An 18513-nucleotide genomic window follows, 5' to 3' on the forward strand; every position below is an offset into this window, starting at 1 on the left:
TTTCGAGGGGACATCGTTCAAGAGATGGGTGGAGCAGGCAAGGAGCTGTGACTGGCCGTTCCACTGGATCCACGTGGAGAGAGGAGAACAGAACCCCAAGGGAAGAAAGAGATATAGGACAGGCAGAAACAGCTTGACAGGTTATGATAAAGCCCACCGCATTCTTTACGCAGAGCAACCCATGTCCCTGCTCCCACCGCAAATCATTTTGAAGTGAGAGAATAGTTACCTTCTCTTCAGCACCCAGAACTGGATCCTGTCCATTGGGTGCCCAAGTGCCCTTCTGCTGGCTGTATGTGGCTTTGTCTTTCTGCACCCTGCTTCGTTCCTACTTCCTGCCACAAAGCCCAGTTCTCACATGTTCTCAGACCTTGTCTCTGCTCTCCAGAGCCGGCTGATTGAATAAATTACTGAGGGCTGCTCTGCTCTCCTGTCTCAAATGCACTTCTTTTTCCCCCCACACATACTTCAGCCCAAATGAATAATTCTGTTGGTAAGAATTTCAGACACCGTTGCAAACTAGTCAGAACCTCATGGAAACTGCTGAATCATGGAAATGTGGCACTCACCTACACAGTCTGACCCAACCATAAAATTCACTGCGCTGCCTGGGAGACCTAAATCTCGGAGTTAACTAATCAGAGCCAGAATCAAGTGGAGGTTTTTTTTGGAAACTGATAGCAGAGCCTTGCTCCATTTCCTTGAATGTGGGGGGAAATTATCTGCTGTTTAGTATATAGTCTGTTGGTTGGAAACTACAGAATTCGTCCTTCCACTCGGCATTTCTTAAAAAACAAGAAACAAGCGTGTCAGTGTGTTTAGGAGTACACACACACACACACACACACACACACTGTATAGTGCTGCGTACCTGGCCACTGGCAAGGTGGAGAGGAAGGGCTCTGGTGGCCAGTAGCACTGGGATGTGTGGATGAGACTGAGCTTTAAGGGACTAATTTTGTCGTTTTCTCTTTGGGAGAAGCTGGACCGAGATGACTGACCCCAAACTGTCTCTCGCTCTTCTGTCACTCATGGCTTTACACTTTGCACATTTGGCATTAGGGCCATTTGAAAGGCACAGCATGTCCATTTTTCAGTAAACATTTGGCAGCTCGTTGACATCTCAGAAGTCTTGCTAAAGACCAATCAGCTGAGGGATCCCTCTGCTCTTGGGTAGGGCAAGTTTGGTAAATCTTGACTGGTTTGTGACCTCTGTACTTCATGCCTCCAGCTAGGTATTTCTGTTTCACTTGGGGTTTGTAATCTTGTGCCAAATACGGCTATATGACAGAGGCAACATGGCAGAGCACATGTACAATGTGCTCTGGTTATTAATTCTGAGTTTCAGTGGACCATGAAGGAAGAGGTGGTAAGAGTGGTAATCCCTTCTGTTGTCTGAATCTCTATGGCAGGCCCCGTTTACTTATTTTGATGAAAAATAGGCCAGTCGCATTGCATCTACACAATACCAAAAAACTCGTTAAACTGTGAAGAACTTCAAATGGTAAAGTTTTTTTAATTTTTGCATTACATAATGAAAACTCAGTAAACGATGTTTATTTATTTCACGGATTTGGTTACTCTGTCATCCCAACCTGCACTCATTAATCTGTAGTTGTGTAGCTTGTTATGTGCACACACAACTTAGTTTGTAATCTGCTAGAACAAACTATACTATGTTTGTTGGCATTTTCCTCAATAATTACATCACCCAAGCAGTGACTGTGCTATTTTCCCCAGCTCAGTTCTTCCTGAGCCACTGTATTTGTAACAGAAATGTTACAAACAAAATGTTACAAACAAAAAATGTTACTACAGTAGTAGTGTATCTGAAGTCTCAATAAGATGCCTGAAAAACACAACTTTCTTTAAAACAGACAAAAAAGTTCATACAGAAGTAGCCAAACAGTTTATTTTTAAGGGATTAAGGGCTGCGCTGTGTGGGGATTACAGGAGCTAGGTTAAGAAAGTTGCAGAAAAAAATCAGGTTCAAGGATTCAGCTGGTTGAAGTGGTGAGAATTCATCCTGACTGTTACATACTTGATTGTTAGTAAACTCAATAAGGAAAGGAGAACTATACTGTAATTTTGATTCATTTATTTATGTACTTTAAAAAAAATTTATTTTTTAATAAACATATAATATATTTTTATCCCCAGGGGTACAGGTCTGTGAATCGCCAGGTTTACACACTTCACAGCACTCACCAAAGCACATACCCTCCCCAATGTCCATAACCCCACCCCTCTCCCTACCCCATCCCCCCAGCAACCCTCAGTTTGTTTTGTGAGATTAAGAGTCACTTATGGTTTGTCTCCCTCCCAATCCCATCTTGTTTCATTTATTCTTCTCCTACCCCCTTAACCCCCCATGTTGCATCACCACTTCCTCATATCAGGGAGATCATATGATGGTTGTCTTTCTCCACTTGACTTATTTCACTAAGCACGATACCCTCTAGTCCCATCCACATTGTCGCAAATGGCAGGATTTCATTTCTTTTGATGGCTGCATAGTATTCCATCGTGTATATATACCACATCTTCTTGATCCATTCATCTGTTGATGGACAGCTAGGTTCTCTCCATAGTTTGGCTATTGTGGACATTGCCACAATATTCGGGTGCACGTGCCCCTTCAGATCACTATGTTTGTATCTTTAGGGTAAATACTAAGTAGTGCAATTGCTAGGTCATAGGGTAGTTCTATTTTCAACATTTTGAGGAACCTCGATGCTGCTTTCCAGAGTGGTTGCACCAGCTTGCATTCCCACCAATAGTGTAGGAGGGTTCCCCTTTCTCCACATCCTCACCAGCATTATCTATGCACTTTTAAATCTATCTAGATAAATAAATAAAAATATAAATATATGTTGGTACATACATTTAATTTTTTTATATAAATTAAATCTATCTATCAAGAAAGAGTGTGTGTGTGTGTGTGTGTGTGTGTGTGTGTGTGTTTGGTGCTGGAGAATAAAATGTGTGGAACTTCAAAATAATCTCTCTTCCAGTCTCCTTTTGGTGGTAGAAATAGATATTGAACAACAAAATTGCAAGTGTTATGAAAGAAGAACATTGTTAGTAAGATTTCTCTTCTCATTTCTTTGTTCATTCATTTTCTTGGAAGTCTAAGACCATGAGCTGACTTTTGATTTGCAAGATATCATCAACATGAGGAAATAAAATCCCAGTAAAGTGATGCATTGACTGTAATGCACACAACTTCTTAAAGGGTATGTTATAGAACACATTATTCATGGGAAGACGCTTCTTGTTTTTATTAGTCTCTTGAATTTCTCATTAAAACTGTAATAATTAATAACAATTTATTAAGACCAAAACATTTTTTTTACTAGTCTCTTGAATTTCTCATTAAAACTGTAATAGTTAATAACAATTTATTAAGACCAAAACATTTAACATTTAACGTCTTCCAATCAGATCTGTTCTGTTGAAAAATATATTGATGAAGACCCAAAATGAGAGTTGCAGCAAGCCATATACAAAGTCAAATACATTTATTTTCCTAAATAGAATCTTAGAATCCTTCATTTGTAGTTGAAGTTGTGATTAGAAAGGATACATGTCTTGGCAGAACTATAATTAAGTGAATGAATGGGGTAGTTCTGGAAGCTATTGTACTCATTGATGATGGGTTGGGTGCGCTTCTGTCTGGGAAAGCAGCATAGACTCTATTTTATAGTAGACCCCATTCAAATCCTCTGATTCGTGACACAGGAACTTTTGAGACAATTTTCTTTAAATTTCTCTTAGCTCCATCTATTGGTAAAATAATGGAACTTTCTTTTCTTCTGAGTCATTTTAACCAATGACATCATACATAGAGTCATAGCAGCAGTACAATCCCAGTGTTAGTCATTTCATAAGAAAATGTGTAGCAGATCAAACAGTCAACTTACCCCGCAGAGGACAAAAGTAGGTAATTCGTTCACATCCAGTGAGAGAGCCTTTTGAAGGCCCATTTTGCCTCATCCATTTCTGAGCATCTGTAAGAAAGCATGTACTTGTAAGAATTCTAGCCTTCAGGTGCCTGGGTGGCTCAGTGGGTTAAAGCCTCTGCCTTCAGCTCAGGTCATGATCTCAGGGTCTGGGATCGAGCCCCGCATTGGGCTCTCTGCTCAGTGGGGAGCCTGCTTCTTCCTCTCCCCCTGCCTGCCTCTCTGCCTGCTTGTGATCTCTGTCTGTCAAATAAATAAATAAAATCTTTTAAAAAAAAAAATAAGAATTCTAGTCTTCTACCTAGTGAAAGTAGAAGTCAGCAGTCTTACAGTCCAGGTATGAGAGGACCTGAATTCTAGTTCCACCCATCTGAAGTAGAGTCATGGGATTCTGGGAGAAGTACTTAGTCCATTTGTGCCTCTTTTCTAGGCTCGTGAAAGAGGAACAATTATACTGACCATTATATTCTCATAGACTTGTCATGAAAATCCTTTATAAAAGAATACATATTGTAAATCTTTAAAAGTAATACGTAAGGCATTATTTCTATATTACTCAGGATGTCCATGAATTGACTCGGAAAGGAAAATTAAGTGAGGTTTTCAATTCTCCACTTTGACATAAAAGTGTCACAATAACATATATTGTTCTTTTTGGAGGCATTCTGAGTTGGAAAGAAGTAGGCAAGTATTACCTACACTGAGAGGTTGAATATAGATAATCATCAGAGGATAAGTACTTGGTTTTGGGTTGTTTTGTAGATAATTATAGTAGGGCCTCTTGATTTATGGCACGGAATTATTTTATAGATAAATTACCTAAAATAAGAGCAGGAGGTAACATTAAGTTTTTATTATATGTCAGGCACTGTCAAGCAATTTATACTTCTCTTATAAGTCTCTAAATCCATTTATGAGGCATTTACTGTCATGAGTCTTTTAAATACAGAGACAGAAGCTCCAAGAACCTCTGGGAAGCATAACCAGAAAGAAGCAGATCTATACCTAAAGTACTATATCATACCCCTTCTACCCAACTTGAGCCACTATACTGTATTTTAAGTTTGTTTTATAATATGAGAAAATAAGAAAGGAGTTATTTAAGAAAGCTAATACCTGGGCCTAATGAGAAATTGAACTTGTTTATGCATTTTTATGATGAGGATGATGTTGATTCTTTCATCAACTAAAATAACCCTTTTAATTTCTTATTTATCATAATATTTACATATAGGCAGATGTTATGTGAATTTGCACGGGCAAAACATTGTTTTGTTTTAGTCTTTAAATAGGGAACTCAATAGCAGGCGGAAATTGCCACTCCTGGGTAGTGAGAAGCTTGGGTCCTCAGCCCTGACTGTCATTCCCTCCTGGGGGGTCCCTTCATGTTTTCCCTCTTACCTCTTTTCTGATGTGCCCACCCTAGGCTCAACTCTCCAAACCACCTACAGCCTTTCTAGGCAGAGTAGAACATTCACCACCGCGAACCTCATGCTACAGCCCCATCTCCGGTGTCAAGGGTGAGTCAGGTGCAGGCACAGCCACCAGGCTCAGATCTGGGCCTTTGGAATTCTAGGAACCACACTGGGCCACTTAGAAGGACCCAGAATTAGTTGTCCTGGCTTTTTGAAGCTGCTTTTCTGATCTTCATTGGGATGGTTTTGAGAATTCTCTTGATTGTGCAGCCAAACAGGTTGATAAAATACCAATCTGGGGTTGTGGATTAATAGATGTAAGTAGAACCAAATTATGTTTTGTGAGAAATACATGATTTCTGTGGAATTAATGGTTCTCGAAGGTAGTTTTCAGAACAAGTGCCTGCTCTGACCTGATTGTGCATCTGCTGTTGGACAGGAGCTAGGAGCAAACTGAGCCAGGCTACATATGTGTAAATCCCGTCTTGGCCACTCAGTAGTCCAGTGTCCTTGGGCCAGTTGCTTACCTTGTCTGTGCTTCAGTTTTCTGTTTGCCATATAAGGATGATAATGGCTCTGTCTCCCAGGACTGGTAAGGGGATAGGATGAGTTAATACTTTTTAAAAAAGTAATTAATTTATTTATTTGACAGAGATCACAAGTAGGCAGAGAGAGAGAGAGAGAGAGAGGAGGAAGCAGGCTCCCTGCAGAGCACAGAGCCCGATGCGGGGCTCGATCCCAGCACCCTGGGATAATGACTTGAGCCAAAGGCAGAGGCTTAACCCACTGAGCCACCCAGGCGCCCCAATACTTTTAAAGTACCCAGAACAATGCCTTGCACAGAATGAGCAATGCACAAATGTTTAGTATTATGATTGTTTTTTCAATAAGTATTTTCACAAATATTAATTGATGATTACTAACTGCTGCTTTTATCTAGTTTGGTGAGATATGTTTTTCAGAAAATGTGGGAATAAGAAAAAAAGAAAGAAAATGTGGGAATAAAATCAGGATCTTAAAATAGTCACAAAAATATGTCTTTGCCTCCACTTATACTCACTGTCTTTAGATCCTTTCATCTCAAAATCTTGTTGCCAATCACTTTTGGGTCATCTTTCTGTTCTTATCAGATCCCCATTCTTTTTTAATAACAAATATATTTGTTGACCTCCGATTGGTCTGGAAGGTAAATATCTCTAATTTACCCATACAGACAATTTCAACAAGCCAATATAATGGCCAGACTTTAGTATAAAGGACAAATGGAAGGAAAGGCTTTATAATATAACCGTTTATACTCTACTATGTAAATTTTAGGCACATAAAGTGTCATGAAATTGTCAAATCCTCCATTTATATTTTGAATCACCATCAATGTGACAGATACAAATTCAGATTGGTGCCGTTGTACTGTAAGGAAACTAAGATTCCAAGGGTCACATCGCTATTGGTGATGTGCGTTTCCAAAATGATGAATAACTCGAGAAAGTCACAAATTGAATATAGTCTTCTCGTGCTTAACTTAATGGCACTCCTGCAAAATTCCATGCATATTAAAACTGGGTAAAATGCCTAGAGTTTACATGGAAAATGGAGTCAAGCTCTAGGTTGAAATAATCACCATCAGGCATTTCACCCACATCAATGTCAAGAGAGACATTCAGAAGTAATGTGAGGTGAGGGAGAATTTGTTGTTGTACATGGAGTGATAGCCAACATGATAACAGCTGTTGTGGTGTGTGCACGGGCCACTGAGAATGGATGGCTCATTATCCAGACAGATGCTGGACTTTGCGCCTTACCAACGCCTTCCAAATAAACATCATCTTGATCCTATCCAAAGCAGACATCTCGCATTTATTAAATTATTATCTTTAATCCATTTCATCAAATTTCATTAAGTTTTATCCATTAAATTTCAGTAGCATTCCTGATCATTGCCATGCCCTCAAATATCCTCATTGTTCTTGAGGGATTATCCTGTGTCCTCATGAATGCGGTCCTCTCATTCCTGGATACCTTGGCCACCGTTTACTGCACTTCGGCTCTGGCTGCCCTGTGTCCGTCTGCTGCAGATGTACACCAGTGGTCATGTCCACCAAACGTTCTGTCAGTGGTGGCCCACATGGCAGGGGCTGCTGCTGCTGTGCCTGTCATTTCTGTGCCAAAATGCTAAGCCCCACGTCAGGGATACCAAGGTTCATGGTGTACCTGCTTCTCCCATGCCTGCTGCTGGAACTGTTGGTGCCCTGTCCCATTGTAACACTCATTGTTTCACTGGAAGGCCTTTGGTATTCTCAGACATGTGAGTCAGTCAATTAAGTTAAAACTCAATTGACTTAGTAGTAAAAATAAAAAAAAAAATCAGTAGCTAAAATCCTTCTTTATAATTCTTTTTTTTTTTTTTTTTAAATTGCATGTAACGTTATACTCTCAACCTCTCATGGATAATTGGAAGAAAATTTGCCTTACTGTTGTTTTTGCTCTGATCGAAACCTGTGGTGGAAGACGGGTTGTGGTATATAGGAGCAATGCACTAGAAGGTGCCCTTCTCTTTCTTGTCCCTTTATCCTTGGGCTTATCTTGCCAGCCACCTCTTTTCTTTTTAGAAAGATTCCTTATGATTAGACTTCACCCACAGTTCTTCCGCTTAAGGCCAGACATGGTGGACTCCTAAATTAACACAGATTAGTTTCACACTAAAATTCTGCTACAGTGGTAAGGAAAACCGGGTAACCGTCTTGTCCTCTCCCATTGATGATAGGGTTTAAAAGAGCAACAACACCACAAGGAGGTGTCTTTTCCTTCTTTTCCCAATTTTGGGGGTTGTGAGGGTGGCACTGAGCATTGTTGAATTTTATTTATTTATTTATTTATTTATTTATTTTTAATCTTAATATAATTTTTTATTTTTTATAAACATATATTTTTATCCCCAGGGGTACAGGTCTGTGAATCACCAGGTTTACACACTTCACAGCACTCACCAAAGCACATACCCTCCCCAAGGTCCATAATACCACCCCTTTCTTCCAAACCCCCTCCCCCCAGCAACCCTCAGTTTGTTTTGTGAGATTAAGAGTCACTTATGGTTTGTCTCCCTCCCAATCCCATCTTCTTTCATTTATTCTTCTCGTACCCACTTAAGCCCCCATGTTGCAACACCACTTTCTCATATCAGGGAGATCATATGATAGTTGTCTTTCTCCGCCTGACTTATTTCGCTAAGCATGATACGCTCTAGTTCCATCCATGTTGTCGCAAATGGCAAGATTTCATTTCTTTTGATGGCTGCATAGTATTCCATTGTGTATATATACCACATCTTCTTGATCCATTCATCTGTTGATGGACATCTAGGTTCTTTCCATAGTTTGGCTATTGTGGACATTGCTGCTATAAACATTCGAGTACACGTGCCCCTTTGGATCACTACGTTTGTATCTTTAGGGTAAATACCCAATAGTGCAATTGCTGGGTCATAGGGCAGTTCTATTTTCAACATTTTGAGGAACCTCCATGCTGTTTTCCAGAGAGGTTGCACCAGCTTGCATTCCCACCAACAGTGTAGGAGGGTTCCCCTTTCTCCGCATCCTCGCCAGCATCTGTCATTTCCTGACTTGTTGATTTTAGCCATTCTGACTGGTGTGAGGTGATATCGCATTGTGGTTTTGATTTGTATTTCCCTGATGCCAAGTGATATGGAGCACTTTTTCATGTGTCTGTTGGCCATCTGGATGTCTTCTTTGCAGAATTGTCTGTTCATGTCCTCTGCCCATTTCTTGATTGGATTATTTGTTCTTTGGGTGTTGAGTTTGCTAAGTTCTTTATAGATTCTGGACACTAGTCCTTTATCTGATATGTCGTTTGCAAATATCTTCTCCCATTCTGTCAGTTGTCTTTTGATTTTGTTAACTGTTTCCTTTGCTGTGCAAAAGCTTTTGATCTTGATGAAATCCCAATAGTTCATTTTTGCCCTTGCTTCCCTTGCCTTTTGCGTTGTTCCTAGGAAGATGTTGCTGCGGCTGAGGTCGAGAGCATTGTTGAATTCTAACAGTGTCACAACTGAACCTGAAATATTTGTCTTGACCAGAGTATGGAAATAGACCTGTAGACCTGTATTTATTCCTCAACTATAAAGCCATAACGGTTTATGTCCCTGTGTTCCAAATATTGCAGAAGCAGAAAGTTTACTTTGAATCTAAATACAAAATTGAGAAGAAAAGAAGAAAGATTACATGGTTAAATAAACTGGTCTTTGGCCTAATTTATCTTTTTCAGTTCAGTATTTTGTAATGTTTCTGTTTCTAGATTCCTTCTCTCTCAGTCCCGGGTAGTAGGGCAGTCAACAGCCAATTTTAGAAGAACTGGTGTCATTTAAGGGAAAGAACTTTAAACTGTATTCATAGCAGGCTATAAAAAGCAAAGACACCACCCACAACGTGATATTTAAAATTTTCCAGCTACATGATTTATTGGTAAATCTACACATGTGTTGTGCCGAAAGCAAAATAAGCAATGTACCAGATGTACTCTAAGTTTTTAATTAAGACTAATTTTACCTATAGGACAAGTTTTAATAGGGGATTTTCCTGTTTACAAGCTATGGAAACAACATTTTAAGCCATTTGTGGGTGAAAAGTCCTTATTAAATAGAATATGGCTCACAGGGAGTAGCAAAACCGAAAAGCAACCAAAAAACCTAGAGTCAGTTTAAGTCCGCCTTAAAAATTTCTAGTCAGAAACAAGTGCTCCAATGTCAGCTCAAGTTTCTAGAGGTAATGGAATACTGTGAATATTTTAAATGACTTGGCAAATAAAAGCCAGATTTGGGGGACTGAAGAAAACACTGAGTCAAGAGCAAACTTCTCTGAGAAATCAGAGGTAGGGGCAAGTTGGAGACTAGGTGAGTAGTTTTGAAGCATTGTGCTGAAAACCTGAATTGCAAATCATTTGATGGTTAATGGTAGCCATGAACTTCTGTCATTTTTTACTAGGTTCATGAAATTCAATGAACAACTCTTTTTTTTTCTTTTTTTTAAAGATTTTATATATTTATTTGACAGGCAGAGATCACAAGTAGGCAGAGAGGCAGGCAGAGAGAGGGAGGAGGAAGCAGGCTCTCCGAGGGTCAAAGAGCCCGATGTGGGGCTCGATCCCAGGACCCTGGGATCATGACCTGAGCCGAAGGCAGAGGCTTAAACCATTGAGCCACCCAGGCACCCCTTCAATGAACAACTCTTGTTTCAACTTCTCTTCTAATAGAAATCTCATGTACTTTTCTCTAAATCTTATTTTGCTGGTCTGCCAGTGGCCACCCTTCCCTCACAGTAGAGTGTCCCAGCCACCATCTTGGGTAAAGGGGCCTGATGTCGGGCAAAGTAAATGGAGCCACTAATGGCAGGGACCTAGGTAAAAATGGCCCTTTTGAGCGAATGTTGAGCATTATGTTGAGTTAAGCAAACAAACAAAAAAACCCCTCCTTTGAAAAAAATAGGGCTGACTTTAAAAGCCTGGAGTAGTAGTTCAGGTTTTTAGATTTTTTTCTTTTTGTTTTGAGGAAAGGAGAGGTGGGTACAAAAATGACAGTTAGGGGGAAATTAGCCTTACTCAACACACAGTGAAATTTCCGCCAAATTCTACTTTTATAACCCACATCTCTCACTGGGCAACATCGTCTAGCTCACTAAAGCACCACCTGTACAACGTTTCTCCTAATTGGTTTCTATGTCCACTCTCCTCTATGAAATCATTTATATAAATTATAAAAATAAATCTATTTCTTTCCATTACTCCAAACAATGTAGCAAAGACATGGTTCCCACATAGGTATGTATCTTTCTTTCATAGATCAAAAATGATGAGGGGAATACCTGTACTCATAAGTTTTTTCATAATTACCCAGTATTTTCCCCTTTTGACTTAAAGCTAGCTTGAATTTTTTCCCCACTACTTAGAAATCAAGCTTTTTTTTTTTGTTTTATTGTAAGATTTTGTTGTTGTTGTTGTTGTTTTCTAAAATTTACTTATTTGACAGAGATCACCGCATGCAGAGAGGCAGGCAGAGAGAGAGAGAGAGAGAGGAGGAAGCAGGCTCCCCGCTGAGCAGAGCCCCCCAATGCAGCGCTAGATCCCAGGACCCTGAGATCATGACTGGAGCCAAAGGCAGAGGCTTTAACCCACTGAGCCACCCAGGCACCCCTATAAGATTTTGTTTCTAAGTAATCTCTTCACCCAGCACGGGGCTTGAACCCACAACCCTGAGATAAAGAATCACATGCTCCACCAACTGAACCAGCCAGGCACCTCAACAAACCAAGTTTTTAAATTCAGTTTCCATTGAGTCAAACTAAAACTGAGAGTTGGATTGGTTAACTCATGACTTTGAACCCCTGACTGATGCCAGAGCTCACAAGATTTTTTAAAGCAACAACTAAACATTTTTAATTTCTTGAAAATGACTAGATGCTATTGGGTGCCACACAGTCATTTCCCTAAGGCATTCAATATATTTGGTAAGAAAAAAACAAGATACAAATGACTTGTTGTCCACCATCCACCTATTTTAAGGCATCTGAGTGGCAGTTTAGAAAAGGATGTTCAGTCTGGGATTGCTATTCAGGGACATACAGACAAGTGAGGTTAATTGAGATAAAATGCTAATGTCAGAACTAAAGCTGAATTAGATTGTATTAAATCTGGGAAAAATAATTCAGATATGTGTTTATATATAAATTGAATATGTATGTTATATAATTTATATACATAGACATGCATATATATATATAATATACATGCACATATATACCAAAAGAATCTTGGCAATACGAAAGATAAGAGATATCTAAAGAAAATATGAATAATACCCTTGGGGCTCCTTTGGTTAAGTGTCCAACTCTTGATCTCAGCTCAATTCTTGATCTCAGGGCTGTGAGTTCAAGTCCTTCATTAGGATCTGTGCTGGGCATGGAGCCTACATTTAAAAAAGAAGAAGACAGAGAAGGAAGAAGAAGAATATCCTTGTAGAAAATAGTCATTTGGATTTAATGTCCTGACCTAAGCTCTACAGGGAGGAGAGCTTAACTTCAGGGTTTAAAATCTATACAAGAATAGGCAAAGAAAAACTCGAAATTTTAACCACCTAATTAACATTTTTAAAGACCAACAATTACTTAGCACTTCAGATATGAAGACCTCCTCCCCTTTGGGCTCAATTAATTGGTTAATTCTTTAGTCATTTACAGGATATAAAATAGATCAAATGTACCTGGCTAATGATTGTCTTACCTAGCTAAGGTTGAAAACTGAGGCACCTTTCAGAAACTCTTGTCAGGTTCTGCCTGGCTTCTAACTCTTGCCCTTTGTGTCCTCAACTATATTAGGAGTGGACTCTTGTATTACGATGCCGCTCAGCCAAGCCTGACCTCCACAGACTCCAATTATATCACTGGTCAGTTGGAGAAGGGAAAGAACTTGAGGATAAAATGGTTCCATAAAAGTATGTTTGCTCAGTGTCCTAACCAAAAATCTTTTCTGACATATTTCCATGTTACTGACCTATTTCTGGCATTTGGATCTCTGGCCCTCATTAAATTTCTCTTGGCAACTATCTCTAGTCTCTCTGTATTCTATATTTTTGTTTCAATCCTGGAGTCAGATATTATGAAAATATAAATATTCTAAATATGTACTTGGTTCACATTTAATACATTTACTTGTAAATAGTGTAGAAGTAGGGAAGCAGATTGAGACAATACCATGCACATTTCATTGTACCAAAAACATAGGGTAAACATGGAAGATCAAGTTGGTCTGTGAAGTTGCCATTGAAGGAAAAATAGGTTAATGCATGGTTTCATTTAAAATAGGGGCAATAACCCCCAGTGTTTGTGTCTTACATTTAAATTAGGACTGACTTCAATATACTTAAAAAGAATTTAGAATCTCAAATTTGTAGTAAGTCATTAATTATTCTGATGTAAATTATATCAATAGTATTTCATGGTTTACTCCAGAAAATGTTCCTGAGAAAAAGTTTAATATTAATAAAGTGATTAACTTATTTTCACAAGGGGTGGGTTTAGACAGCTCTTCTATTATCATATTTGTTGCACTCTATGTATTAATATTGTGTTGGAGGTTGTGTTTCAAATTGTTATTAATGATGCTCATTAATTTATACTGAATTATTCATCTTTGGTCTTGCTGAACTAGTCAAGCATTTTTTTTCCTTTCTTTTTCCCTGGAAAATTCATGCAGAAAAATATCAAAGCAAAATTAAGCTGCCATAAAGTAATAAAACAATCTTTCATGCTGTTTGGCCATTGCAGTGAAATCACAGGGGCAAGAAAATTGAAGTGGTAGTCTAGACATAGCTTTTATTACCAAGGAAAATGAACAGAATTCAAGGTTCTTATGTTGTCATGGTCAAAACATAGAGCAGTCCATGGGGAAAATTGTTTTTGTACAATTGCATGACTTTGACACTGCCACTGAAAAAGAACAGAAAGGAGAACATTTATGGCTTGCATTTGCTGAGTACTCAACAAGCATTTGATTGATTGGTTAGTTGGTGAAAACTTTATACGGTAACTACTTCTTTCAAGCACATTGTTGTATCATTGATCTGGTCATTTTTATGGGTCAGATGGTATCTCCATTTACATCAGGACATGGACTACAACTTATTTCTTACAACACAAAGTGGAAGTTATTCTTTTCCCCCAAAAACTACTATACTGACAGACTATGATATTTATATTTGTGGTTTGATGCACCCTTATTTGGCATCATAAGAAATATATTCTGGGAAACTATAGACAATAAACTATTGGTATCAAATCCACATAGGTAGTGATGTCAGATCTTAAAAAAGGAATTTTGAGTTGCTTGGCTTAAGGTTAGAATTATGTATTAATAATAACGCTCGCATAAAATGAAAGTGAAAAATATATTAATGAATTGATGTGTTTGGAGCACATAGATCCTCAAACTATACCATTTAAATTCAAGCGTAGGTCTGAAATAGTCTAGAGACTTTTGTCTATGGGTCATAAATTTGTTGACTAAGAGCTAGTTCTGTTGACCAAGAGTTGGTTGTGTTGGTGTTTGTGAAAAAAATATCTTCCTGAACAAAACAGAGAGGAATAGGTTTAAATAGTGCAAAACTGGGTCAGTCTGAGGCTTACCCCATCCACAGAAACCTGGCCTTAACACAGAACTTCTTTAAGTATGTGAAACAGGAAATCAACAGCTTTGCTGGGTGATCGCAATGCTAAATTTGAGGAAAGTCACTAAAACCAGTGTGTTTTTACAAGCTACTTCAAATAAAATTGCTCTGTTTTATTTTGGTCTACACATCTGTGCTTATCACATATTTCCTGCTTTGTTCTTAAGTGACTAATGTCAAATGTCACATGTTTAAGAATCGCATAAAAAAGGATTTAATAGATTAGATTTTGATAGTCAGGAGTGATGAGAAACACTTAATATTGAATAAATTCAAAAGGAATAAATTTAAGTTGCACTTTGTGAAGTTTCTAGTTGTAAATAGATTTTCTAGGTTATAGAAAAGGATTATATTAAACTACTACTAGTAGTAGCTATTTAACGTTTTTTTAGAAAGGGCTGTGCAAAGCCCTTTAAAGAAAATTTTATGTTTAATTCTGTCAGCATCCATATGATGTATGTTCTTCTTATTATTACTGTTATAACTCTCATTTTCCAGATAAAGGCACTGAACTTAGAAAAATTAAGGAATTTGTTCATGGTCATACTTATGAATAGTAATCCACTAATAGACAAGAATTAGGATTTTTTAAAATAAATATTCTTTGGATTATTATTTGTAAAATATTATTGGGGAATAAAAGGTATCACATAACAACTATACTGGAACCTCCTGGAGATATCAGCACATGCATCTTTATTGGGTTCATCCATGTCTTCCCAAGGCATAGATTTAGCTTGCTTGGGGAAACAAAGGCAGCCTTCGTCCCCACATCCATCTCTTAGATGACCATCTCTTAGATGATGTCCCTATAAGGGAAGACTTCCTCCTGGCTGTCTACTGATGACCTTCTCTTCCATGGTTTTCTGTGCTTGTTCTGGGTTCCGGGGGGCTCTGCTGATAGTAAACCTCTAGGCCTTTGATAGTTCCTTTCAGGGCGTCCATTTCTGCTTCCTCCTGGAGCCTTCCCTGTGTTGTTGCAGGGTCCCAATGGGCTCATAACACGTCATGTTACTCTAACAAATACCTCACTGAAGTGAACAGAGAAAAATGAATTCTTGTCCATGTATGCTGATTTCCTAGATCAAGAACAAAAGGTTATGCCATACAACTCTAGTAAAACTGCTCAGCAGTTGGCTTGCTCATTCTTTTCACTTCAGCCCCTTTTTCTATGGCCAGTGCACTTATCTCTAGTTATTTGGTTAAGAAGACATTAACATTTACTTATTAATAAGCAGAGATAGGTGGACCTCCTATGTTAAGGGCCAGCCTACGTGTGTTTGGCACTAGAAATGCAATGTAAAGAAAAAATCCAGAATTCCTGACTTCATAGAGCTCCTGGTTCAGTAAACTAATTCCCTTTGAAGTACTTAACACTGAAAACAATCCCTCCTTTCTAACTGTAAATGAGTGATCAAGTTGGTGAACTGCAATGTGCTCAGTGGTTTGTTTGCTCCCCCATTTTGTCCAGGGCTCAAAAAATGAAAGGGTCATTGATATTCCCCAAATACTTTCTCACAGGGTGGGAGCTCAAAGGGGATCCAGATATAGTCTCTCCTACGTGGTTTATTGGGCCTCAGATGAATAAAATGGCAACTGGTTGACCTTGTAGAGCTTTCGGAATTGCTGGAATACGTGAATTCACAGAGGAACCATATTCCAGCCCTGGCCTTGGATTCTAGCCACTTATCTATTCCATTAGGTCATACACAACATATATTAAAAATTATAACTTTTCACCTGCAATCACAGGAATTTAGAATTATAAAGGACATCAGAAATCTAGTTGTTTGTCCAGTAAATATTTGTTTAGTACCCACTGTGCTTGCTGCTGTCTTTTTCATGATAATGCAAAGAAGGAAACAGATTCAGAGGTGAGCTGTTTGTTCTTTTCTAGGAATTGGCAGAACTTGGGCTATGCTTCTTTTGTTTTCCAAACATCTACTAAATACTTATTGAATGGATTCAAGTTTGTCCCTCATAGTAGGATTTTCCATGGAAACAGAAAATAAGATCCATCCATCTTTCTATTATTTATATACTCACTGAGAGAGAAGGAGAGAAAGGGATTTATCGTGTAACATATTGGCTCATGTGATTCTGGAGGTTGAGAAGTCCCACGATCTGCCATCTGCAAGATGGAGACTCAGGAAAGCTGGCGATGTAGAGAGCCAATGGTTAGATTCCAGTCTAGGTCTGAAGGCCTGAAAACCAAGTGTACTAAGGGCAGGAGAAGATTGATGTCACAGCTCAATTAATGAGTCAGAGAGAGAGCAAATTCAACCTTCCTCGGCCTTTTTGTTCTGTTTAGGCGCTCAACAGATTGGTGGATGCCCGGCTACATCTGGGAGAGCTATCTGCTTCCATCAGTTCAAAGGCTGATCTCCTCTGAGCATACCCTCACAGACACACCCATAATATTTAAGCAGCTATCTGGGTATCGCTTGGTCCAGTCAAGTTGACACATAAAATTAACCAGTGCATCCTTTTGTCATTCCTACCCATAGACATTCTAGCCACTGGAACCTTCTTTCACAGGTGGTATGTTTATATACTCCCTTGCTTCTCTCCAATAGGCATCACAGTGTAGTAAGAGAAAAGTTATGAATTGTTGATATTTGATCAATATTCAGTCATTTTTTACATAACAAAATGCAGTTTCATACAATTCATCTTAAGCCATGACCTACTGCCATGTACAAATGCTCTTATTAAAGATCAAAGCTAATTTTTCTTTTTTTTTTAAGATTTTATTTATTTGACAGACAGAGATCACAAGTAAGCAGAGAGGCAGGCAGAGAGAGAGAGAGAGGTAATTGGGCTCCCCGCTGAGCAGAGAGCCCAATGTGGGGCTCGATCCCAGGATCCTGGGATTACGACCCAAGCCGAAGGCAGAGGCTTAATCCACTGAGCCACCCAGGCGCCCTTAATGTTTCTTTCTTATTCACTCTTCTCCTCTGTGATGCACGCACACTCACTCTCATACACACATAACGATTCTTTCTCTGGGACATGTGGCCAATAAGAAGAAAACTAGAGCAGAAGTTTGTATTTTCCAAATGCACGGTTTGCCTCATTCTCTATTTGCTCCCTCACTCTAGACTCTTCCCCAGGAAGCTGTCCATCGCACATTGCATCAATGGGGCTCCCTTGTCCCCTAACTTTTGACAGGAGATCAGAGTTCAGAAAGAGAGAACTTTGGGGTGGGTATTTGTCCCCTACCTGCTTCCCTGCCAGACCCTGGCTTAGAAGTGCCTGTGTTCTTCTACCTCTGGCCATAGCTCATGCTCAGCATCCTCTCTCAAAGCTCTGCCCTTTGCTTGGTTCTATAATCGCCACCCTCCTGGGCTTGGGGTGGCAAGATCTTCCCTTTCATCAGCCCTCAGAGCTTCACTACTTATTATTTTCCCTTATCGTTGCCTTCTTTAATAGTCACCTTCTGTAAGTTTCTTGGTTAATAGTCTTCACTTACCTCTTTGACTCTGCCATCCATTCATTTTCTCCCGGGGCTCTGACTGTTTTTTCCTGGCTATGACTTTAGCTTGTGCGTATATTAATTTACATTTATTATGTATATAAGTTCTACGGGTATGTTTGCATAGCTATATCTGTAGGCTAAGGACTAAGACTCGTAAATGTCTTGGGATAGAAAGAACAATTAATATATCCACAAATGGTACTTATTTTATAATTCTAATCTCAAAACTGATTGTTAATTATTAATTAAGACTTTCTATCTTCACGGGAGGTTTTAAAATAAGAAAATACTGGCTAACTATAGCTTCCTAATGAAATGCAAAACAATATTCAAACATTTATGAAATATAATTACATTTTCCAATATTACTTTCCTATTAATTATTAGCTCTGGGCAAAACATTAAATCAAATATAGCTTGAATTTGCCT

At 38.8% G+C, this 18513-nt stretch overlaps 1 protein-coding gene across 4 annotated transcripts in view; it reads left to right on the top strand.

The window, feature by feature from the left end:
* The window catches only part of CPED1 (cadherin like and PC-esterase domain containing 1), a 265626-nt gene that overhangs the window by 73010 nt on the left and 174103 nt on the right, over positions 1-18513 (top strand). For 2 of the 4 annotated variants that reach the window (XM_045062918.1, XM_045062919.1), the window contains exon 4: positions 12760-12875. The exons of the other annotated variants lie outside the window; for them this stretch is intronic. In XM_045062918.1, the coding sequence (XP_044918853.1) occupies positions 12760-12875 (116 nt within the window). The remainder of the gene's footprint in view (positions 1-12759; positions 12876-18513) is intronic. 4 annotated transcript variants of the gene reach the window in all.

The sequence above is a fragment of the Mustela putorius genome, unplaced genomic scaffold (assembly GCF_011764305.1).
Source record: "Mustela putorius furo isolate JIRA1106 unplaced genomic scaffold, ASM1176430v1.1 tig00003845_pilon_pilon_pilon, whole genome shotgun sequence".
NCBI lineage: Eukaryota > Metazoa > Chordata > Mammalia > Carnivora > Mustelidae > Mustela > Mustela putorius.